This window comes from Calidris pugnax, unplaced genomic scaffold (genome assembly GCF_001431845.1).
Source record: "Calidris pugnax isolate Ruff unplaced genomic scaffold, ASM143184v1 scaffold174, whole genome shotgun sequence".
Lineage (NCBI taxonomy): Eukaryota > Metazoa > Chordata > Aves > Charadriiformes > Scolopacidae > Calidris > Calidris pugnax.
In genome coordinates, this window is record NW_015090907.1 from 1,789,150 (window position 1) to 1,807,716 (window position 18,567).

Genomic DNA, 18,567 nt, shown 5'->3' on the forward strand with positions numbered 1-18,567 from the left:
TGGCTGGATCCAGCTACTCCTCAGCCTCGAGGAGTAGAACCTTAAGCAAGCATTCCCCACTCAAGGGGAGATCCTGGCGTGCAGCTCCCTGCAGGAGAGCTCCAAGGGCTCTTGGGCTGTCCGCTATTTCTAGAGTGAGATAATTGACCTATAGTCATGTTCTCATGGGAATTGAAATATCTAGGTTCCCACTTCAGACAGTGTTTTGGCTGCATTGCAAGCCACCCTCCAAAGTGCAGGTACAACTCATCACACTCCCACTGATGGTTATGGCTTGAGCAGGAGCTGGAGGAGGAGGGGAAAAGGGGAGACCACACCACCACAGCTGCCCTCTCCCAGCTCCTGCTGTCTTCAGAGGAGCATCTCATATGTGAAGTACCCAGCTTAGACATCTTGAAATTAGATCCATCTGCTTGGGTCTTGTAATCCCATATGAATACCTATATAGTAGCATCTGGTCTTGCCAAGATCAGAGAAGGCATAGTCACAGCTTATGTAGGACATGGTATGCTTTTCAGAGTGGCTTTGGATGGCACTGTCAATTTGCAGTAATGAAAAAATGATGAGCAGATTTATTCAAATCTGAGGGTTGTGACTCGGATAGAGCTGTGGCTCTAACAGCAGCTATAGAGATATAGCTCCTTTTGGTGAGCTGCATGGTTTCCCCATGTGAAGCTCAGAGCTGGACTGGAATTGCTTCCTGGGCATCTCCTAAACAGATGAATGGTGGCTGGTTACACAGGGCTGCTCCCTTCTTGGTCTGTGTCAATATGCCACCTGAAAAGAAGTGAGAGCCACAGGGATGGCTGTGCTCTTTTCCTGTTCTTTGGTACCAGTGAGGGGAGTCCCTTAAAGCAGGGCTGACACACACAGACTTGAGCTCTACTTGCCACCGGAGCTGCAGGCTCTAGTGTATTTCAAGCAAGCTCACTGGCCCTTCTGGTCCATTAAACCACATTGTTCTTCCTGCTGCAGCTCCTGCCTCTGCTATGTAGTTAATGCTGCTCTATACAGCTGGTGCCATTGACAGTCTTCAGGAGGAGTCAGTTGAGTAATCTGACAGGCCTTGTGGCAGAGGGGACAGACTCGTAACCAATGGCTCTGGTACTGATAAAGATGAAGATACGAAAGGAGTTTTACATTTGCAAAACTTCTCTGGCAAGGAGAAGCACAGAAGAATTTGCACGATTGCTTTGCTTTGCAGTCTATTGCCTGGTGTCACAAAGCACAGGTTGGCCTTCCAGCTGCATTTGGATGCTAAGAATACATCGTGGACCTAAGGCATGGTGTCTGACTGGTGATCAGCACCAGTGAGAAACCCAAATTCCGTGTATTGAAGGGGATGCCTAGAAATAGCATCACCCAGACACTGTGCTTAAAGCAGGTGATGGAAATCATCGGGACAAGGGGGTGCGTGCTTCTGTCTCACCTGTAGGGTGGGAAGTTCCAAGCCAAGATCATCTCCCTGGCCAGGGTCACTCCTGGGACACAGGCAGTCTCTTTCATGAATCCAGCAGAACTGACATGACTGAGGTTATCCTTTTGCATAGAGGCAACTTATGTGCTTGGAAACTTATGTTTCCACATAACAAAACACTGGGCCTCCCTTTATCCCAGGAGTTCGAATTCACAGCACCCACAACCTTGAGTCTCAGAGCTGCAGAGGTCTCCACTTGCAGCTGGGCTCATGGATCCCTAAAGAATGGGCACTTAGATTTTCTTTCCCATTTTCCCCCTAGGAGTGCACCCAGGGCTGAGTGTAGTTCCGCAGTACATTCTGCAGGTGATCTCAAGGTCACTGTCAGAAAAAATTTGCTAGGTGTGCCTGCAACAGCTGCTGAAGTCTACCTGACAGGACAGCCTGATCTCTGCATGGTCTTTCTGGCTATCCCTGATGAATTACCTGGCTTCCAGCCTTGCCCGCATCTGCAGTGACAAGCAGTCAGGAAAGTAGTCGCATGGTTAGTTCACATGGCATTGAGCATTAAGTTAGGTATCTCTCTGCATCATACTTTAAAACAACATCACCCTGACACCACATAATCACAAATTTGAGTTCTTGGTCATAAAGTAAGTATATTTTTAGCTTCAAGGAGCTAAAGGAGGAGCATCAAGTTACCCTGAAAGACAGCAGATACACAGATGTACCAAACTTTATGTATCTGGGCAGCATATGCCTTTGGGAACAAAAAAAACCACAAACCTATCTGCCTTTGAAGGGTGTCTTAGAGCTTATAATAGGTGTCATATCACAAGCAGTCTGTTTCTGCTGGGATTTGTGTTTCAGTTAAAGATGTAGTTATTTCTCTAGCAGAAGGCTTGGCACTTATCTGTGCTAACTTTGCACATTCAGCTTTCCTGTGAGGGCATCACTGGCACTTCTTCATAGCTCCACTGTCCAAAGCTGAGATTGCCTTAAGAATCCTATTTGGGAAACACAAGGTCTGTGCTAGTTTTGGCAGTACACATCTTCCTCCTCCATGAAATACTCATGATGGCTGACTCATGACGTGGTGTTTGCAAGGTAGAGGCTCAGCCTGTTATAAGGACAGACCCAAACTGAGCACCTGGAAATAATTCTTGCAAGGAGATGCCAAGGCACAAGGTGTAATTTCAGCCTTCTGTTTTAACAAAGCCATGGGTGGTACTGGCAGCTCTTAGCTGTACCTGTGCTACAGAAGCAGCAGCTCTTTGAAACGCTGCTTTGGGAGACCCAGAAAGCAGTAGGATGCTGCAGCCTCAGTGCTTGCAGCCTTCGTCGGGCTTCCATAAAAGACCTGAGAAGATGCAAGACCTCAAGCAGTCATTCCATTGAGCTTTGTGTTTCAGATAATGAAGTTGGTATTTCTCTGGTGTGAAGTTTGACTGCTGAAAATTTGCAATGCCTGAATTAGTCCAAAGGCAGGCAGCAAGCAAATAAGCAGGCAGCAAAGCATGATGAATGCACTTAATTTGTTTGTCTTGTGGCTGTGACGTGAATATGACTGGAGCTGGGCTATGTGCTGCATAAATTAGGTAAAAACCTAAAGGTAGGCTTTTCTTCAAGTGAAGCTGTGTGTACCTTCTTATGGTGGGTGGGTCTTGTGGAAAAGTCACCACATAAGCAGCCAGCCACACCACATCTTTCCTTGGACCTCAGTAACTTTGTTCAAGGGTTCTGTTTTGTTTTGTGCAAATCCTGAGGGTCACAGGCTGTTCAGAGCAGCTTCCCAGGTGCTTGTCAGTGACCAGCTGATTGTCTTTTGGGGTCCCATCACCTCCTGTGGTGTCATGGAGCATGCTGAGCTCCGCACGGACCTGGCTCTGGTGTGGTACCAGGAGGTACTGGTCTGCATCATCGACACAGGGTGCATAGCCAGCCTTATGGCCTTGGCTCAGCTCTTCACCTGCAAGATTCTTTGAGACCAGTGTATCTGGGTTGTTAGTCATAAATGCACGCAGCCTGAGAGCAGAGATGGGACTGACACTGTCAGATGCACAGGGGAAGGAGCACCTATATGCTTACCCAGTGACCTCATCTCTAAAGACAATTACTGCATCAGAAATAGAGATCTGTTCATTAAATTAAAGGTATCACCTCACTTTTGTGAGCAGCCTTGTCCACCACGGTTTAACTCTGGCCCACGGTTGGTTGAAGGTCCCAGTGGGACCAGTCCATGTGTTGTGCCTGTTCGCCGAGGTGCTGCTGCTGCTCATGTCTTACTTCTGTTGTAGGAAAAGGTCAGATCCAGTGTTTGCTGGATGTCATCCACAGCAGGGCCAGGTCAGGGCAGATGTCTGCCCATCCAGACCCACTGGATGTCACAGCTTCTTTCTGAGAGCCCATCAAAGCCTGGTGTCCATCTCAGAGATGCTTTTCTGCCAGGCTTAGGGGTTGCTGCCTCTACCTTCCCTACTCTCCCTTTTGCCACAGGGCAGGGACCAAATTTGTTCCACTAGTGCCCGCCAGCCCCTTCACAGGGCTTCGCAGCTCATGTTTCAGGAAACATGATGCCATCCTCGAGGTGAGCGGAGTACTGAAAGTAGTGCCATGCAGCCGTTGTGTTTTACTCAGGAGCTGATGATGTTACTGCAGTTGTAAGTTCAACACTGTAATGATTTGTTTTGTTTCTGATGTTTATGTGATGGTGCATATAGTGTGATCTGGAGGGCGACCCCTTGACTCACAACAAGGTGCAATCTCAGTAAAAGACATGGGTGCTCCAACCAGCCCTAAGGCAGAGTGTAGGCATCTGGATCCCAGGGTATGATCCCATAAATGTCTGTAGACATTCAAGAAAACATTAGTGAGTTTAAAATGCCATTTAAATGCCTGTAGCAGGAAACCAGTGGAGGACATACCACATCCTCATTGCCAAGAAAATGGGAGATTCAGTTGCTGGCACCCCCTATCTACGGTTGTTAAAATTCAAGAGTTAATGTTTTAAGAAACTGCTTCAGCCATTGAACTGTGGGATTTTCTGCTGCCATTAATCCCTTGTGGATACAAGCACTTTGGGCCAGCAAGCCATGCAGGCTGAGCACAGATTTGTGCACAGGTCACTCAGTTGAGCAAAAGACTCCACACCCATAACATGAGTTAAAATTACTGGATGGGTGGTTTTTTTTTTTTAAAGTCTTTATGAAATAGCCATAAGTGAGGACATGCCAGAGCTGGCCTGCATGCAGAGCACCTTGCACTGCAAAGCCAGGACCAAAAACCCAGCACTATTTCAGACTCCTTTGCAGTCCCTGAGTCCCAACTCTCTTTATTTTCTTTTGCACAGGACGAAAGCAAAGATTTTGTGCCTAGTTCCAGAAGAAAACAATACGGCTCTTCTGAGTACCTCTCCCAGGTTGACACACCAGGGAAAAGACCAGCCGCTAAGATGGAGCTGCAGGACCCTGAAACCAACCTACACGCTCCACTGGGTCTCCAAGCAGAGGAGCAGGTATGCGAGTTCAAGGCCCATCCAAAAAAGAGAGTTACAAGGCAAGAAGCTAATATCTGAAATGACCTCCCAGTAACATAACTCAGAGAACTTGTCCAAATGAATGTAAACTTTTTAGGAGAAATCCAGTCTTAAATTAGCACTCCCCAGAGCTGAAGCATCTATTGTATTGCCTTGGTAAATTATTCTACTTATTGCCTATACTGGTAAAACATACTACCTTATTTTTCTGTTCTAAACTTGTTTTAGCTTTATGGCTAAAAATTTTCTCCAGGGGGTAAGAGGTGCTGCATCTAGTCATCCCCTGGCACACATTGGACAATTGGCAATGGAAGAAATGAGACAAAATCAGAGCCCCTGACGTTTCTGCTTCAACTGTCTGCTGTACTACTAGGGTGCTTGTCTGCTGCTACATACCTGCTGCTCTGCCTCCTAAAGCACGTTTTGGAAAATGGCCCACATTATAATGACCATCACCTATTGGCTGAAATACGAAAAAAAGTGTATTCCAGCCTCCTCACAGGTGGCTTCCTTCATAGGGGTTCAGGCAGCCTTTAATTCTTCGGTCCACAGCCACGCTTGTGTCCTTACAAAGGATTTCTGGCATTCTCTCTTTGCCTGTGCAGCTGCCCAGAGCAAAGTGCATCTTTCCATTTATGGATCACCCACAGGAGGAAATAAGACCTCAACCCTGCCATCAGTGTGCACAGGAGTTGCTGAGTCTGAGAGCAGCAGGATGCAGCGAGGCAGCTGAGCGTCCTACATAGTCATACCTGTTGGTGAAGCTGCACAAAATTAAGAGTCCAGAGGAACACGGTCCCAGCTGAGCTTTGCAGACTGGCATTTAGTGATAGTTGAAGTTTGCAGTAGGAAGCAGTGAACTCACACTGTCCCTGTTGGTATCTGAGGAAGGGGACTCCATAGCAATGCTCTCTGTGGTCACCAAGAGGAGTCATCCACAGTGACATTCATCTGGCCAGATGGAGACTTCTGTACGTGAGGCTGGGCTGGGCTTCCTTTGTCTGCACAGACTGGGTCAACAGCAAATAAAAACTTGGTCAGGTCCCCATAACATCATTTGGATCTGCCCAGACCTCCGCTGACTGTAACAGGAGCATGAACACCTTGCACATGGAGATCAGGTCCATCTCCTCTGTGCTGTCAGGTGTTGTGCATCTCACTTGCCAGCTCCACGTGCTGGGTGTGGAAGTAGGTGCTGGGTACACTACAGCATTAAAAAAAATGATAATAGGCCGTGCCTGTGCAGGGCAGGGCTGGGCCATTCCGCTTTGGGCTTACTCCACTGACAGAGCTTTTAGCTTCCAAACTGATCCTGCCACCACCCTCCTCTGCCCCACCATCGGGCAGAGATCCTGATGGGCTTTGGATGGCTGCCTAGGGGCAATCATGATACTATTCACCAGAGCAAAAATGCTGCCAGAGGCAGCTGCAGGTCCTGGCCAGTCTGTGATACTGGGGGGTTGTCATTTACAGGGTGATTCCCGTGCCTGCCGGACAACATCTCGGAGATGAGTTGTATTCCCTTCCACTCAATGGACACACTGCACAATGGAGGACAGTACCTAGCTCACAGGCATCACACCTGTTGGTAGCATCTCCAGAGGCTTCAGTTAGCCTGAAACCAGTTTTATAATGCGATTTGCAAGGTACAGGAGCTTTACCAGTGAATTCTTTTTCTTCATTGCTGAAGAGGCAGCTGCAGAGACTTTGCTCAGGGGACTCCCACTTCTCATCTCTGTACCTGCAAAATTAATCTCCATAGGATGACAGATCTGTCTCCATATGGAAATGGTGACTGCATAGCCACTTTGAACGATGGTACTCCCTGGACCAGCGAGAACTTCTTGGTAATCACTTGCATTTAGACAAAATCCCACCTGTGATTACAGTCCGCCAGCCCTACACGGCTCCACAACTGAAAGCTTTCAGTTCCTGAGAGTTTGCATTCTCCTAATACACCCTTGTTGGCTTGGATTATGGTCACCTCAGAACATGTGTTTCCAGCACCCCCCATATCTTGGCAGGAGGAAACCATTCCACACTGGTTGCTTTACACATTAAGAGGGAAAGAGCAGAAAATGTTTAGAAGCAGTTTCTTCCCTATTGCTGTCAGTCTCTGCAACAACCTTTTCCTGACCTGCTCATCACCAGCTGAGATCATGCACCAAGGAGTCATCCTCTGAGCCACACCAACAGCAGTTCACACAGCAGTGACCCTTCCTTCTGACTTGGACTGAGGTGCTTTTTTACCTGAAGCTTTATGTCCATCACACTCTGCAGGCAACAATGCTGCTGCTTGTTCTCAGCAGTTGAGCTCTAAGGGAAAAAGAAACAAGTGCTTTTCCTTGTAGACAAGCAGAATGTTCCTTCCAAAAACAGGGTCAAGACAGCAGGATTAGACTCTAAGCTGAGTTCCAGTATGGCTACCTAGGCAGCCTAGGTCTATGCCGCTCTTTAGATAATCACCCCACCCACCGTATTTGGGACCCAGGTATGGTCAGAGGCTGCTTCAAAGGCAGAGGTACGTTACCCTTTCAGTGCCCACAGGCCACCAAGTGCAGATGGCATGACTGTCGGGGAAGACACCACCCCTGCAGCTCCACGAGGTGCTCAGGTGTTGAAGCAGCATCTGCTCTGGGCTCAGCGATTGCATCTGGCTCTTACGGCCGGGGTCTGACAGTCCTTCCCATACACTCCACTCAGCTGCAGGGCTGGCCCATGCTTTTCCTGTCCTGTCCACAAACACCACTGAGCTCCCCCCAGGGCTTTCTTCTGCCTGTCGGAAACAGGTGCCCCTGTCTGTGGTGGGACAAGGACAGTGCCGCAGAAGGAAAAAAGTCCCTTCCCTGGTTTGGAGATGCTGCGACCCAGCAGCTGCCATGTCTGAGTTGCAACCCCCACTCACTCCCACATTGCACCTTCCAGACAAGCAGCCTGTGAGTATCCGTATGTGCACATCCATGTGCCCTGTCTCCTCCCTCTCCCTTGGAATTATATGCCTCAATTCTGAGAGGCAAATAAATCAAAAAAAACCAGAGTTGGTTGGAAAATATCTATGGAAACATTTATATAAAAGGAAAGTGTTTCAGTCACTTTTTTTTTTGTAATAAAGATTGTTTGGAGGAAGGGAAAAACTATTTTGGAAAAAAGTCCTGTTGCAGTTTTTAGATGGTTTCCCAAATCTATCTTTTTAACCCTTCATTTATTCTTCTATATTTTATGATATGTATAATTGTCAAGTGCATAACATGACAAAAAGATAATGCTTTTAAATTAGTACTAAGTGGCATCTCTAATAACCATAAAATTAAAATATATTAATTGTTATCTCCTACCATTTCATGACAGGTCAGTGCTAGTAGAGAATGGGATAAATATATCAAGCATAATGGCCAAAAAAAAAAAAAAGTTTAATCCAAAGAAAAAGGGAAAGAAACTGAAATTCTGAAGTTACATTCAGATTTCTGAAATGCCTCCCCCTGCCCAATGTTTATGAGGAAATACTGAAAATTAGTAGACATTTTGCAATCTGAAACCACAATGTATTTTCTTTTTTAATAAGTCTGTGAAATTGCAGTATCCACCGTGAGAGCCCTGCTTTGGTCAGAGAGTAACTGTAGGGCAGGACCACCACCACGCCAAAAAAAATTAGTGAGATTGATGACTTGAACAGCACCTGTTCCCTGGCCTCACTGCGCCACCTCGCAGGCTGCCCAGGGCTGAGGAACCCAGCTGCAGCCTGGCCAGCAGTGCCGTGTCTCAGCAGGGCTCTCACAGGGCTGGCTCACTTGCAAGACTCTGGACAGCCTCAGGACGCTGCATTCTGACTATTTGGCCCTTATTTTCATTTTAAAGAAAATATTTCCCTTTAAAACTAAATACATTGCTTTAGGTCCTCTTCTGTCTGTTGCAGGGGGGACAGTGGTGCACACACCCCTTGTCCCTCCCGTGCCAGTGTGGCTGCTCCCCCATGTACCACCCGAACCCCTCCTGCAGCACCCCGCTTGCTGAACCTGGCAGCTCTCATGCTGGAGGCGTTTTGCTGGGTACCTACCTCTTCAGACCACACAGCAATTATTTACTTCCCTTTAGATTCCCAAACTTGCTGCCGAGCAGCTCTGGAGCTGTAGGATACAAACCCAGCTCCAGTCACCATGGCAGAACTGCTGCCCACCATCTGCTTTGGCACCACAGTTCAGTCTCACAGAGAAGCAGGGTTTTTATGAGCACCTTCCCCCCCGCCATCGCTGCTGCCCACAACTCCCAGCTTAGTTTTACAAGGGTCTGGCCAGCACATACACACTCAAGAGGATGAGTATGGCTTTCAGCAGCAACTGTATGGCTTTCCTCCCAGTGATGCTGATCCCCGTCCTGCTGCAGGACAGTGGGCCATATCCCACAGGACGCTTGGGGGGCCATGCATATCCACCAGCCCACTCACGCTCTTGGCATGGATCAAGCTTAGCATGGTGCTTCCAAAGCTCCCTCCAAAGGAAACCAGTTTCAGTTCTGGACAGAAAAGTTCTGCATCCCTAAGACACGACGTGCTGGGTTAATACAGGCTTCCCTGTACCTACCCACAAAACTCTGGCTTGTCAACTGCACAGCTCATCCCAGTAATGCAACCCCATGTCTGATGTGCAAGGGAAAAATTCACCAGCAGCAAGAGCTGTTGGTTTTTTCCTTTCTGTCAGCCAGGCCCAAGCTTTTCCTCAGCCACAGGCAACCAGAGGACTTCACCCTGCTGCTCGGCTGGCTCATTGCAGGCAGCAGGAGCCCCAGCTACTGACCCAGCAATGCAGTTCTTCGGCACTGTCTGCTCTCAGGTGTATCTCACAGGTGATGTCTCTCCTTTCTCCAGCTGCCTCTCCTTTCTCCAGCTGCCTCAGTCCTTTGTTCAATATTTTACAGTACATACCTTTAACTCTTGCTCTAGACTCACTGCTTGTAAATAATGAACACAGATGTCACTCAGTAACTGTACACTGGGTTGTTTTTACCACAACTGAGATTAAACCCTCCTTAAAATTGAAAGGGGCCATGCCCTCTAATCATGAGTGCAATAGGAGCTGATTGTATTATGAAACTTAAAGCAATGACTTCAGAAAACACAATGTGTTTTACTCAAATTGCACACTTTTTTGAACAGCTGTAAAATAGAGTATATGTGTAAATATTGCCATCACTGAAGAAGTATTTGTAATTTTAGCATATAAATATAACAGGCTTTTCAGTGGGCTTGATGCCACAAGGCTGCGCATCAAGCACTTGGGTAATTGCAAAGTTGTAAATGTATTTGCTGTACAGAGAAAGTGTCAGTGCTTACTTCTCCCAAGGAAATGGAGACACTGGTCCCTTTTGGAGAGCTGCCAGTGGCTTCCCCCAGAATGACTGGCACCAGTCTGAGCTGCTTTGCTGTGTGGCTTCCTTTGTGTCCAGAAACACCGTTGCAGCATGCAGAGCAATGACTCTCCAGCTGCTCCACCAGCATGGGGGGGTGCCAGTTTGGCAGAGCAACCACTGGTGCTGTGCATTGTCAGCCTGTAGCTTGGTGGACACAGGAGGGGAGACCCACAGTCCTCCTGCGGACGTTCCTCCAGGAAAGGAAAAAAACAGGAAGCACAGGGCAGGGTGGTGCACCTTGGTGCTTCAAGAGACACTTAACATGAGCAATTTCCTAGCTACAGATCCAAGCAATAGTCACGTTGGTGTCATCACTAATATAGTAGACCTCATCTCTGCCACCCTTGCACATCACTGGAGTGGTCAAAGCGCTGCTCCAAGGCCAGCCTCCAGGAGACTGCTCTGCAGGTGATGAAACATGAAGCCATTGTCTGCAGATGCCTCTGATGGTCAGTAACCTGAGGACCCAAAGGATCGCCTTCCTCAGCTGCCCAGCATGCAATGCAGACTCCTGCCTTGGGGAAGCAGCACTCCAGGCTGCATGGAATGTATTTTTAAGAGAATAAATCTATTTTTTTGTATTTGCAGACATATATTTGGGCTGGGGCAGCTTAGTTAGAAGACAACTAATGCAAGCAATCTTTTCATAATCACAGACTCATCCAAGTTAAGCAAATTTTCCAGGGTTACAGTATTGCCTGTTTCCCTAAAACAAACTTTTATCTCCAATAGAGCTATCAGCATTGTTTCACCCTCTCAAAACTCTCCATGTCTCAGCATGCTCAGTAGAGCCACCCCAGGCTGCCTATGCAGTGGATACAGATGGTGCTCACCACGGTCCAGTTACACAGTGCTCTTGGTCTGCATGCCAAATGTAAACAGACACTTTATCTGCATGTCTTTCCTGACTCAAGCATTGTCAGCTCTACAGTATATAACCAATAAAAACTCTTCTCTTTTTAATATGTTTGTGATGTGGTGTTTGTAGCTCTGGCTGAGACCCTGCACAGTATCCATTACTCAGCAGTACCGATGCCCCATGGTAAGTGCCAAGGCAGCTCCATTCTGCAGCACAGCGCATTGCTGCTCTCTCACTACCTTGTGCTTAGTTTTTTGCCTCAACCCAGGCAGGTCCCATCCGTCCATCCCTGGGCTGCAGGTAAGGCACGGACAGTGCATACACACGTGGCAAATCAAGTTGAACACAGCCACGCTCCGCTTTTGGACCAAGCATCGCTTTTCCTCCCGTGGGTTCCTGATCTGTCAGAGTCGCATCTTACATTTTAATGCTGTATATTAAAGCAGTATTTACCCAAGCTACAGAGGCAGCCCATGGCTCTCCTTAAATGTGTTTCCTGACCCTGCAAAGGGATCTTGCCAGCATTACCACCACTCAACCTGAATAACAATCCTAACGTCCCCACCCTTGTAGGCCAGGTAGGGAACACCCGCTGGACTCTGGAGCCAGTCCCACGTCAGCTGGCAAAGGGCACACTGCCTGACTCGTGTTCCCACCTCTCTGGAACATCAGCTTCCCGGTGTGCTTATCCTTGTAATATCTTTATTAACATGCTTTTTAATTGAAGGCATCTGAAACCCAGACTTCCTTGCTTTTGGCATTTGCACAATGGATATATACAGTTGTTTTCAAGTTCTCTGCACTCAACTTGAACTGGAATTCTATGTAGCTGTCATCAGGTTATGGTAACAAGGTTTAAGGATATGTAGACCCTTTAGTCCCCAAAGACATCTCTGTTACACATCAGTGAAGCACAGAGATGGCACAAAGTCAGGCACAGCAGCCACAGCTGTTTCTCTTCAACACCACCACCAGATAAAACAGTTGTATTTTGTATCACTTGGTGGCCTAAGACACCAAAAGGGAAGGTCCCCATTCATTTTCGTCATCTTGCTAAGGATTCAAGCCAACATCTGTCAGGCCTCAGAAGACCAGGGTAAAGCAAGGGGGAGAGAAAGAGGGGGACCCTTGTGCTGAAGCAGTCATGGCATGTGTAAGAATGCAGCCAGGTCAGGAGGAAATAACACGTAGGGGCTGAGGCTTTGGCATTGCAAGCACAGCTGGGAGGTGCCTGACTTGGTCCAAGACCTCCCTGGACTCATCTGCATTAGCTCAGTCCCAAGCAGGCCAAGAGGCACCATGTGGCTCCTGTTCACAGGCCATAACTTCATTGCCTCCCTACACCATAAACATGAAGGCAAACACCTCCCAGACTTTCCTTCTTCCTTAGCAACACACCCTGACTCAGGCACCCTTATCATCTTTAAAAACCACGATGTTCTGCACAGAAACCCAAAAGCTTGCTGTCAGTGACCAGATTTGACATTAAGTCTTACTGCCCTAGGCTGGGGCCCGGGGCTGCCCTCATGTCTCTGGTGCCCAATGGGTAACACCTCTGCATAATCACCCAGTTATGGTGCTGTGGAGAACAAATCAGCATTCTCCTAGTAATGGCAGAATCAGGCGTGAATTAGCCATGAAGTTGAAGCCATTAACTTCAAGCTCCCACCGAGGATGCTTCTGTGGAGCATTCAACAAAGCTGGGATTGTACAGGGTAAAGAGTAAAACCAAAACAAGTAGAACATGACAGCTGGAGGGAGGTGAAGGCTACAAGAAGATCATCGCCTACTGTTTCCTGCTTGAAACATTTCCCCCAGCTCAGTGTTTTGGGTTTTTCCAGGTGCCCGCCAAGATCCTACTGGCCGGAGCCCTTCCCATCCCAGGCCAGATTCCAGGACCTTCCTTTAGGAGCAGCTTGGCTATCCTGTCTCCTCAAAGGAACCAGCTGCCTCCAGAACTAGGATGAGTTACCAATAAATGGCAACCTTTTTTCATCCAAAGCTGCATCATCTCAACTGCTTCTGAAAACAGGCACAGCGCCCAAACTCTTCACACTTCAACTACAAGGAAATGGTGGGTGGATCATACCTACCAGAATATCCTGAAACCTAGGTAAATAATGTCCTAAATCCGCATCCACTCAAAAAAAATTATGATGTCCCCTCCTGCGCTGGCCCAAGCTGCATACTGACTGGAGCACAGAAGGAGCATACCGAGTACTGAGGAGATGGCGAGATCCTGGTCCCTCTGTGCTAAGGGGCACACACGAATCATTAGGTAGGGCATAAGGCTTAATGAAGGTAGAGTACACAGAGTACTCTGGTCACACTCAATCCTAAATTACATCCGTCCATCATTGACAGCTTCAGAAAAATGTTGTCTTCTGGTGCTGAGCAGGAATTCAGTAGTATGATACATACAGTGCTAGTCACAGTAATATTTTTTTCACGCTTACCTGAGACCACCAAGTTGAAGTATCCTCAGTGAATCGGGAAAAAGCATTCAAATTGAGCAGTTTGACCAGCTTCATGTGTTATTCATGAGGGTGTGATTCTGTCAGCAAGGAAAAGTTACTAAGGACAGGAGTATGTTGGCCAACCATCAATTCTAACTCTACCCGGTAACTTGAGATTGGTGACATTTCTGTCTTGTAACAGTGGATCATGGCAGAGACTCGAACCCATGTTTTAAGCCATGAGCACACAAGGCTTAACAAAAAATCTGGGAAAAAAATAAGGTATGTGGGACTATAAGGACAAAGAAGGCTAAGTACTGAGTATGTGGAGTACGTACGTCATACAGCACCGAGGTAAATAATTTCCATTTTCAGGTGGCTGGGGTCCACATGTCTGTTCAAGCTTTGGGTAACCTCAAACTCAGTTAAACAGAATTGCAGTTACCCAGGGGCAGCTTGGAAACCAAGTGGTAATTTCACTGTTTGCAAAATTTACACTAGTTTACCAGATGCTTAAGCAAAAGAGCAGCATTTGGTGCAGCTATGAAGAAAGACTGCTGCAGAAGCTGTGTTGAAGGGTGGACACACCTTCAACACTATGAGGGATCACAGAAGTGCTTACAGCAGGGACTGCACTCAGGTACCACAGTATAAATAAGTGATTTTCCAGACAGCCTCTGCAAAGGGACATGGACCTAGGACCGCTCCACTAACAAGGTAAATGCATTCAGGAGCTTCTGAAAGGCAAGAAACCAACTACAAAAGGTCCTTAAGTTGATGGTGTATGAACTGCACTAACAATTCCTGAGGTTTGTCTAGCATATTTGGCCCCACACTAGTAAGAAAGATTTTGAAGTAGGTCCTGCATTACCAGAACTCAAAGGCCTAATTAACAGACTTAAAAGTCCTGAAACTATTTAGACATAGGGACATAATGAGTTTCTCTAGAGAAGCATGGCTGAAGAGAGTGCAGAGATAAACCTCACCCTAAGTCGGTATTTCAAACATTATCATAACTCTTTCTGCAAAATCTTCTATGAAATATATTTGCACATCTGTTATTTGGCAGCAGTCTGAAGGTTGCACGCACTTGTGCATGAACATTCGAAGTAATTTCTTCAGCTCAGTAGCACTTCTGGATGCTTGTGAACAAGTCACCCTATTTTTCTGCTGGTTATTTTATGACACATGTACTTAACCTGACAATATTCGCATGAGAAGCTACAAAAATTATTCTGAGTGTATCAGTGCAAGAACAGGCCCATTGATCATATCACTGAAGCAAGGCCAGTCTGGATGTCAGATTTCCTTACTGCTTTCGTTGGGCAAGACATGGCAAGGTCAAAACTACAGCTACAGTGAATATGTGTCTGCTTTGATTTCTCTGAAGCATGGTCACACTTCATAGGAGCGAAAGGCTCCCAGTACCACATCACCAGTGTCTTCAGTTGGCTGGAAACAGGGAAGAACCATCAGAGAACTTGGTCAGCTACTCTGTCCCGTGTCCACGTGCATACGTAGGAATGCGATGACAGACAGAAGTGCAGGATGGGCTGCATTCCTGATGTGAATACTTGCATTGGGTATTTTATTGCATTTCTCAGCCCTATGAGACTGAGGTTTTCCAGGGAATTTCTAAACACCACGTTTACTTGATGCCTATTAGCACCTGAAAGGAATGGAGAGGCTCCACAAGCTCTGCAGGAGCTTTGCTATTAACAAGACAACGGCGCTTGTAGAGGAACAACAGAACAACAGACAAATGGGCAAAGCTGGAAAAAATTAATTTTAAGACAGTGTTCTTTGCGTAAGATTCATTGCATGAGTGATATGCACAGTTAATTAAAGGGATGCTTTCACTCTCCACTGACCTTCTAAAGGTGATGACTTGTGGGTTTTTTGGATATTTATCCAGCTGATCCTGGTAACACCCAGAGCATAAGGTCTGGAAGCAGGCCAATAGTGCTGTAATATCTGTGTGCTTTGGGGAAGAATGTTCCTGTAAGTTTCAATATTCCTTCCAAATGAACAAGAAATTACAGCTTCATAAATTAGATACATTGGAAATTGCAAAGAATAATTGGTAAAAGCAGCAAACTTGAAAACAAACCAGCCATGGCATCTAATTCTCTTTTGGTAAATATTATACAAATAAAGTTTAGTCACTTCACTTTATGGAGCCACTTCATGGCTTAAAGACTACAAGATTAACTCTGAGCACCACAGGACCCTCAGTTGAACTTTTTTAGAAATCTATGAAGAGACACAGTCAGGTGAAAAGATTCATAATAAAAAAAGAAACTGAAGCACCCCAGTGAAGCAGTTCCTCTCGGTTTATGATCCTGTCAATTACTAAGATAACAAAACAGGGAGAACCCATGCTTTGCAATTCATTTCCACTACAGGCAAGACCACAGCAAATATTCTCAGTTCCATACAAAGACTGAACACAAAGACCCTGAGCTAACAGTAGTTTATTGCAAAGTAGACACTAGCACTTGACAAAAACACAGACATCTGGAGAACCGAGAAACGTAAACTGCCCCATCCAAAAGTCACAATCTGACCAGTGAGTGCAGGGATTCACTCAGGATTCAGAACCCCAGGGCAGATTACTGTGGTCCTTCATCTTCAGTACAAAAAGGGAAGTTCAACTATAGAAGAACATTTTTCTTTCCAAAATGGGCACCAATCAGTTTTGTTGTCAGAAACACAATTCATCTACACATGGAATAGAGTGAGAAGTGGCAAGTCCCTGAGACTAGGTGGAAAGACACGCTACAGGCTCAGGCAATCCCTCCAGGGAAGTTATGGCAAACAAACAGCAGCAAGGGGAAGAATGGCTACACCACGAGGAAGGATGTTGAGATCAAGAGGGACCCATTGAGTTACAGTGCCGCCTCCTCCTCAGTAGGTCAGTGGTAGGAAGACTACACAGGCAGCACTTAAATAGGACCAGCCGTTATGGGTCAGACCAACGGTCCGTCTAACAGACCCTGGCAGAGGAAGCAGAGAGCAGGATGCTCCTAAGCACACACACGGTTAAGTCTGGACTCAGAGCCACCACCTGAGGCACAGCAGAAGGCACTCCTGGGATGAGAGAAGCAGCAGGGCAAGAGCTGCTAACTGCTGGGAGAGTACCTGCTTGAGGAATATCAGGCACTGTTAGTGCTGCAAAGAGTGTGAGACCATCCTGCTCCTGGACAAACAAGGGAATTTTCACTATGTGGCTGGGCAGAGCTAAACCCCAACATTAAGATGACTTGTCACTATGAGCTCAGGCCACCTTTTCCAGGTCTACAAGCTCCAGCTGGCCTTGAGGTGACAGTGCTTCCCCCTAAACTCCTCCCTCCATCCCAGCAATTCCACAGGACACAAATGGAATGAAGGCAGCAGTCCTTGACACTCACCCAGCCACTGCTTCCCTCTGCTTAGACAACCACAAGAAACTGGGCAATGCAGGGCAGGGGCTGCAGCACAGCAGCTCTGAGGTATCTCTGTGCCAGAGAGAGCAAGAACAGAAAAAATGAAAAGTAGAAAAAACAGCATGAATAAAGACCACGGTTAGATGAGACAGAAATAAACTGTAGAAAGAGGAGGATAAGAAAAGTGGGAAGAAATAAGAAAAGCCTAATGCTGAACGGGCAAAGGAGGAGAGGGGAAAAAGGGATCTAGATGTTTAAGTAGGACTGCTCTGTGCAAGGAAAGAAATGTACTGAATTAATAAGAAGGGAAATATTTGGAAAAGCAACCAAACCAAAGTGATTTTTAGAAGTGTAACAATGGCACCTGCAACATCTTCTCATCATCCTAGCAGAAAGGAAATCAACAGGTACACAAAGTATCTACCTGCAGTGTTCAGAAGTGAAGAGTTTAGGTCCTTCAGCTGACTGGCTATTTAGGCAATGCTGTTTCTATATAAACAAATAGCAGTAATTTAATGAGTTTTTAACTTACAAATATCCAATTCTGATGCTCTCTTTTGTTGAAAGTATTTAATAAAACAGTATGCTTAGCACACTCTTAGTAATACCAGCTTTCACTCTAAAACAGGATGCATATGGTGTAGCAGCCTATGGATGACATTGGAGTGGTGGGATGTGCTGTTGCTGCTAGGGAAACAGTTGCACCAAATTCTCAAATGCCACATGAGAATAGACGTGGTCAAAAATATTATTCTTCAAAACGATAAAAAAAACCCCAAACAACAAAGAAGTTTACACAGATTCTACACTAAGCTACTATTCGTAGCAACCAGCTTATAGAGGGCCTTGTGCAATTACCAAGTTGTAAATACATGTATAGGTAGAAAAAAAAACCAAACTAAAAAACCTCCAGATATAAGCTTGACTTTCAAAAAATAACTCCAGTCAAAAAAAGTCCCTGACCAGCTTGGTAGTAAAGGATTATGTGTAGAGTGGCACTTCAAATCACTATAATAGATTTTGTAAGAGGATGCCAAGCCAAATGTTAAGTACGTTTCTGTAAGACCGTTCTAGTGGAAGTGTCCTACACCAACTCATGGGTAAGTCCTTTCAGCAGAGGAAGGACTACGTGAAGATCTTCATCCCAAAGAGGCCACCAGAGCAGCATTGTGGTCTTGTCACTCCTCTTTTGATGCCTTCTCCTTTTCTCACATGCTGGCAGCTTGTTGTGCAGGGACCCCAGGTGTAGGCTGGCGAGGCAAAGTATACATGGCCCCAAGAAACTGGTCTGCAATTCGACCGGCTTCTCTCAGTCCACTCAGTAAAGCACCATGAACAGTTGCAGGGTAGTTGCGAATTGTATGTTCTCCCGCAAAAAACAGGCGAGGAATAGGCTGGGGGAAACAGAGAACACTGTTAAGGCTTTCATGTTCTTTCAGGTGCTGCAGCAAACAAATACTTTAAGAACATTA

General features: G+C 46.4%; 2 protein-coding genes across 4 annotated transcripts in view; one reads left to right on the forward strand and one right to left on the reverse strand.

Annotated features, from left to right (window-relative positions):
* LUZP1 (leucine zipper protein 1) overlaps positions 1 to 11,318 on the forward strand; it is a 43,441-nt gene extending 32,123 nt beyond the window's left edge. Inside the window, exons 3-4 of one of the 2 annotated variants that reach the window (XM_014949180.1) lie at positions 4,767 to 4,931; positions 6,426 to 11,318. In XM_014949180.1, coding sequence (XP_014804666.1) covers positions 4,767 to 4,931; positions 6,426 to 6,464 — 204 coding nt within the window. In that variant the 3' untranslated portion in view covers positions 6,465 to 11,318. Of the gene's footprint in view, positions 1 to 4,766 lie in introns of both variants that reach the window. The other variant, XM_014949179.1, reaches the window with a different exon arrangement.
* A 3,917-nt stretch (positions 11,319 to 15,235) lies between these two features.
* Positions 15,236 to 18,567, reverse strand: part of KDM1A (lysine (K)-specific demethylase 1A) — a 49,373-nt gene continuing 46,041 nt past the window's right edge. For both annotated transcript variants that reach the window (XM_014949184.1, XM_014949183.1), the window contains one exon: positions 15,236 to 18,489. In XM_014949184.1, the coding sequence (XP_014804670.1) occupies positions 18,304 to 18,489 (186 nt within the window). In that variant the 3' untranslated portion in view covers positions 15,236 to 18,303. The remainder of the gene's footprint in view (positions 18,490 to 18,567) is intronic.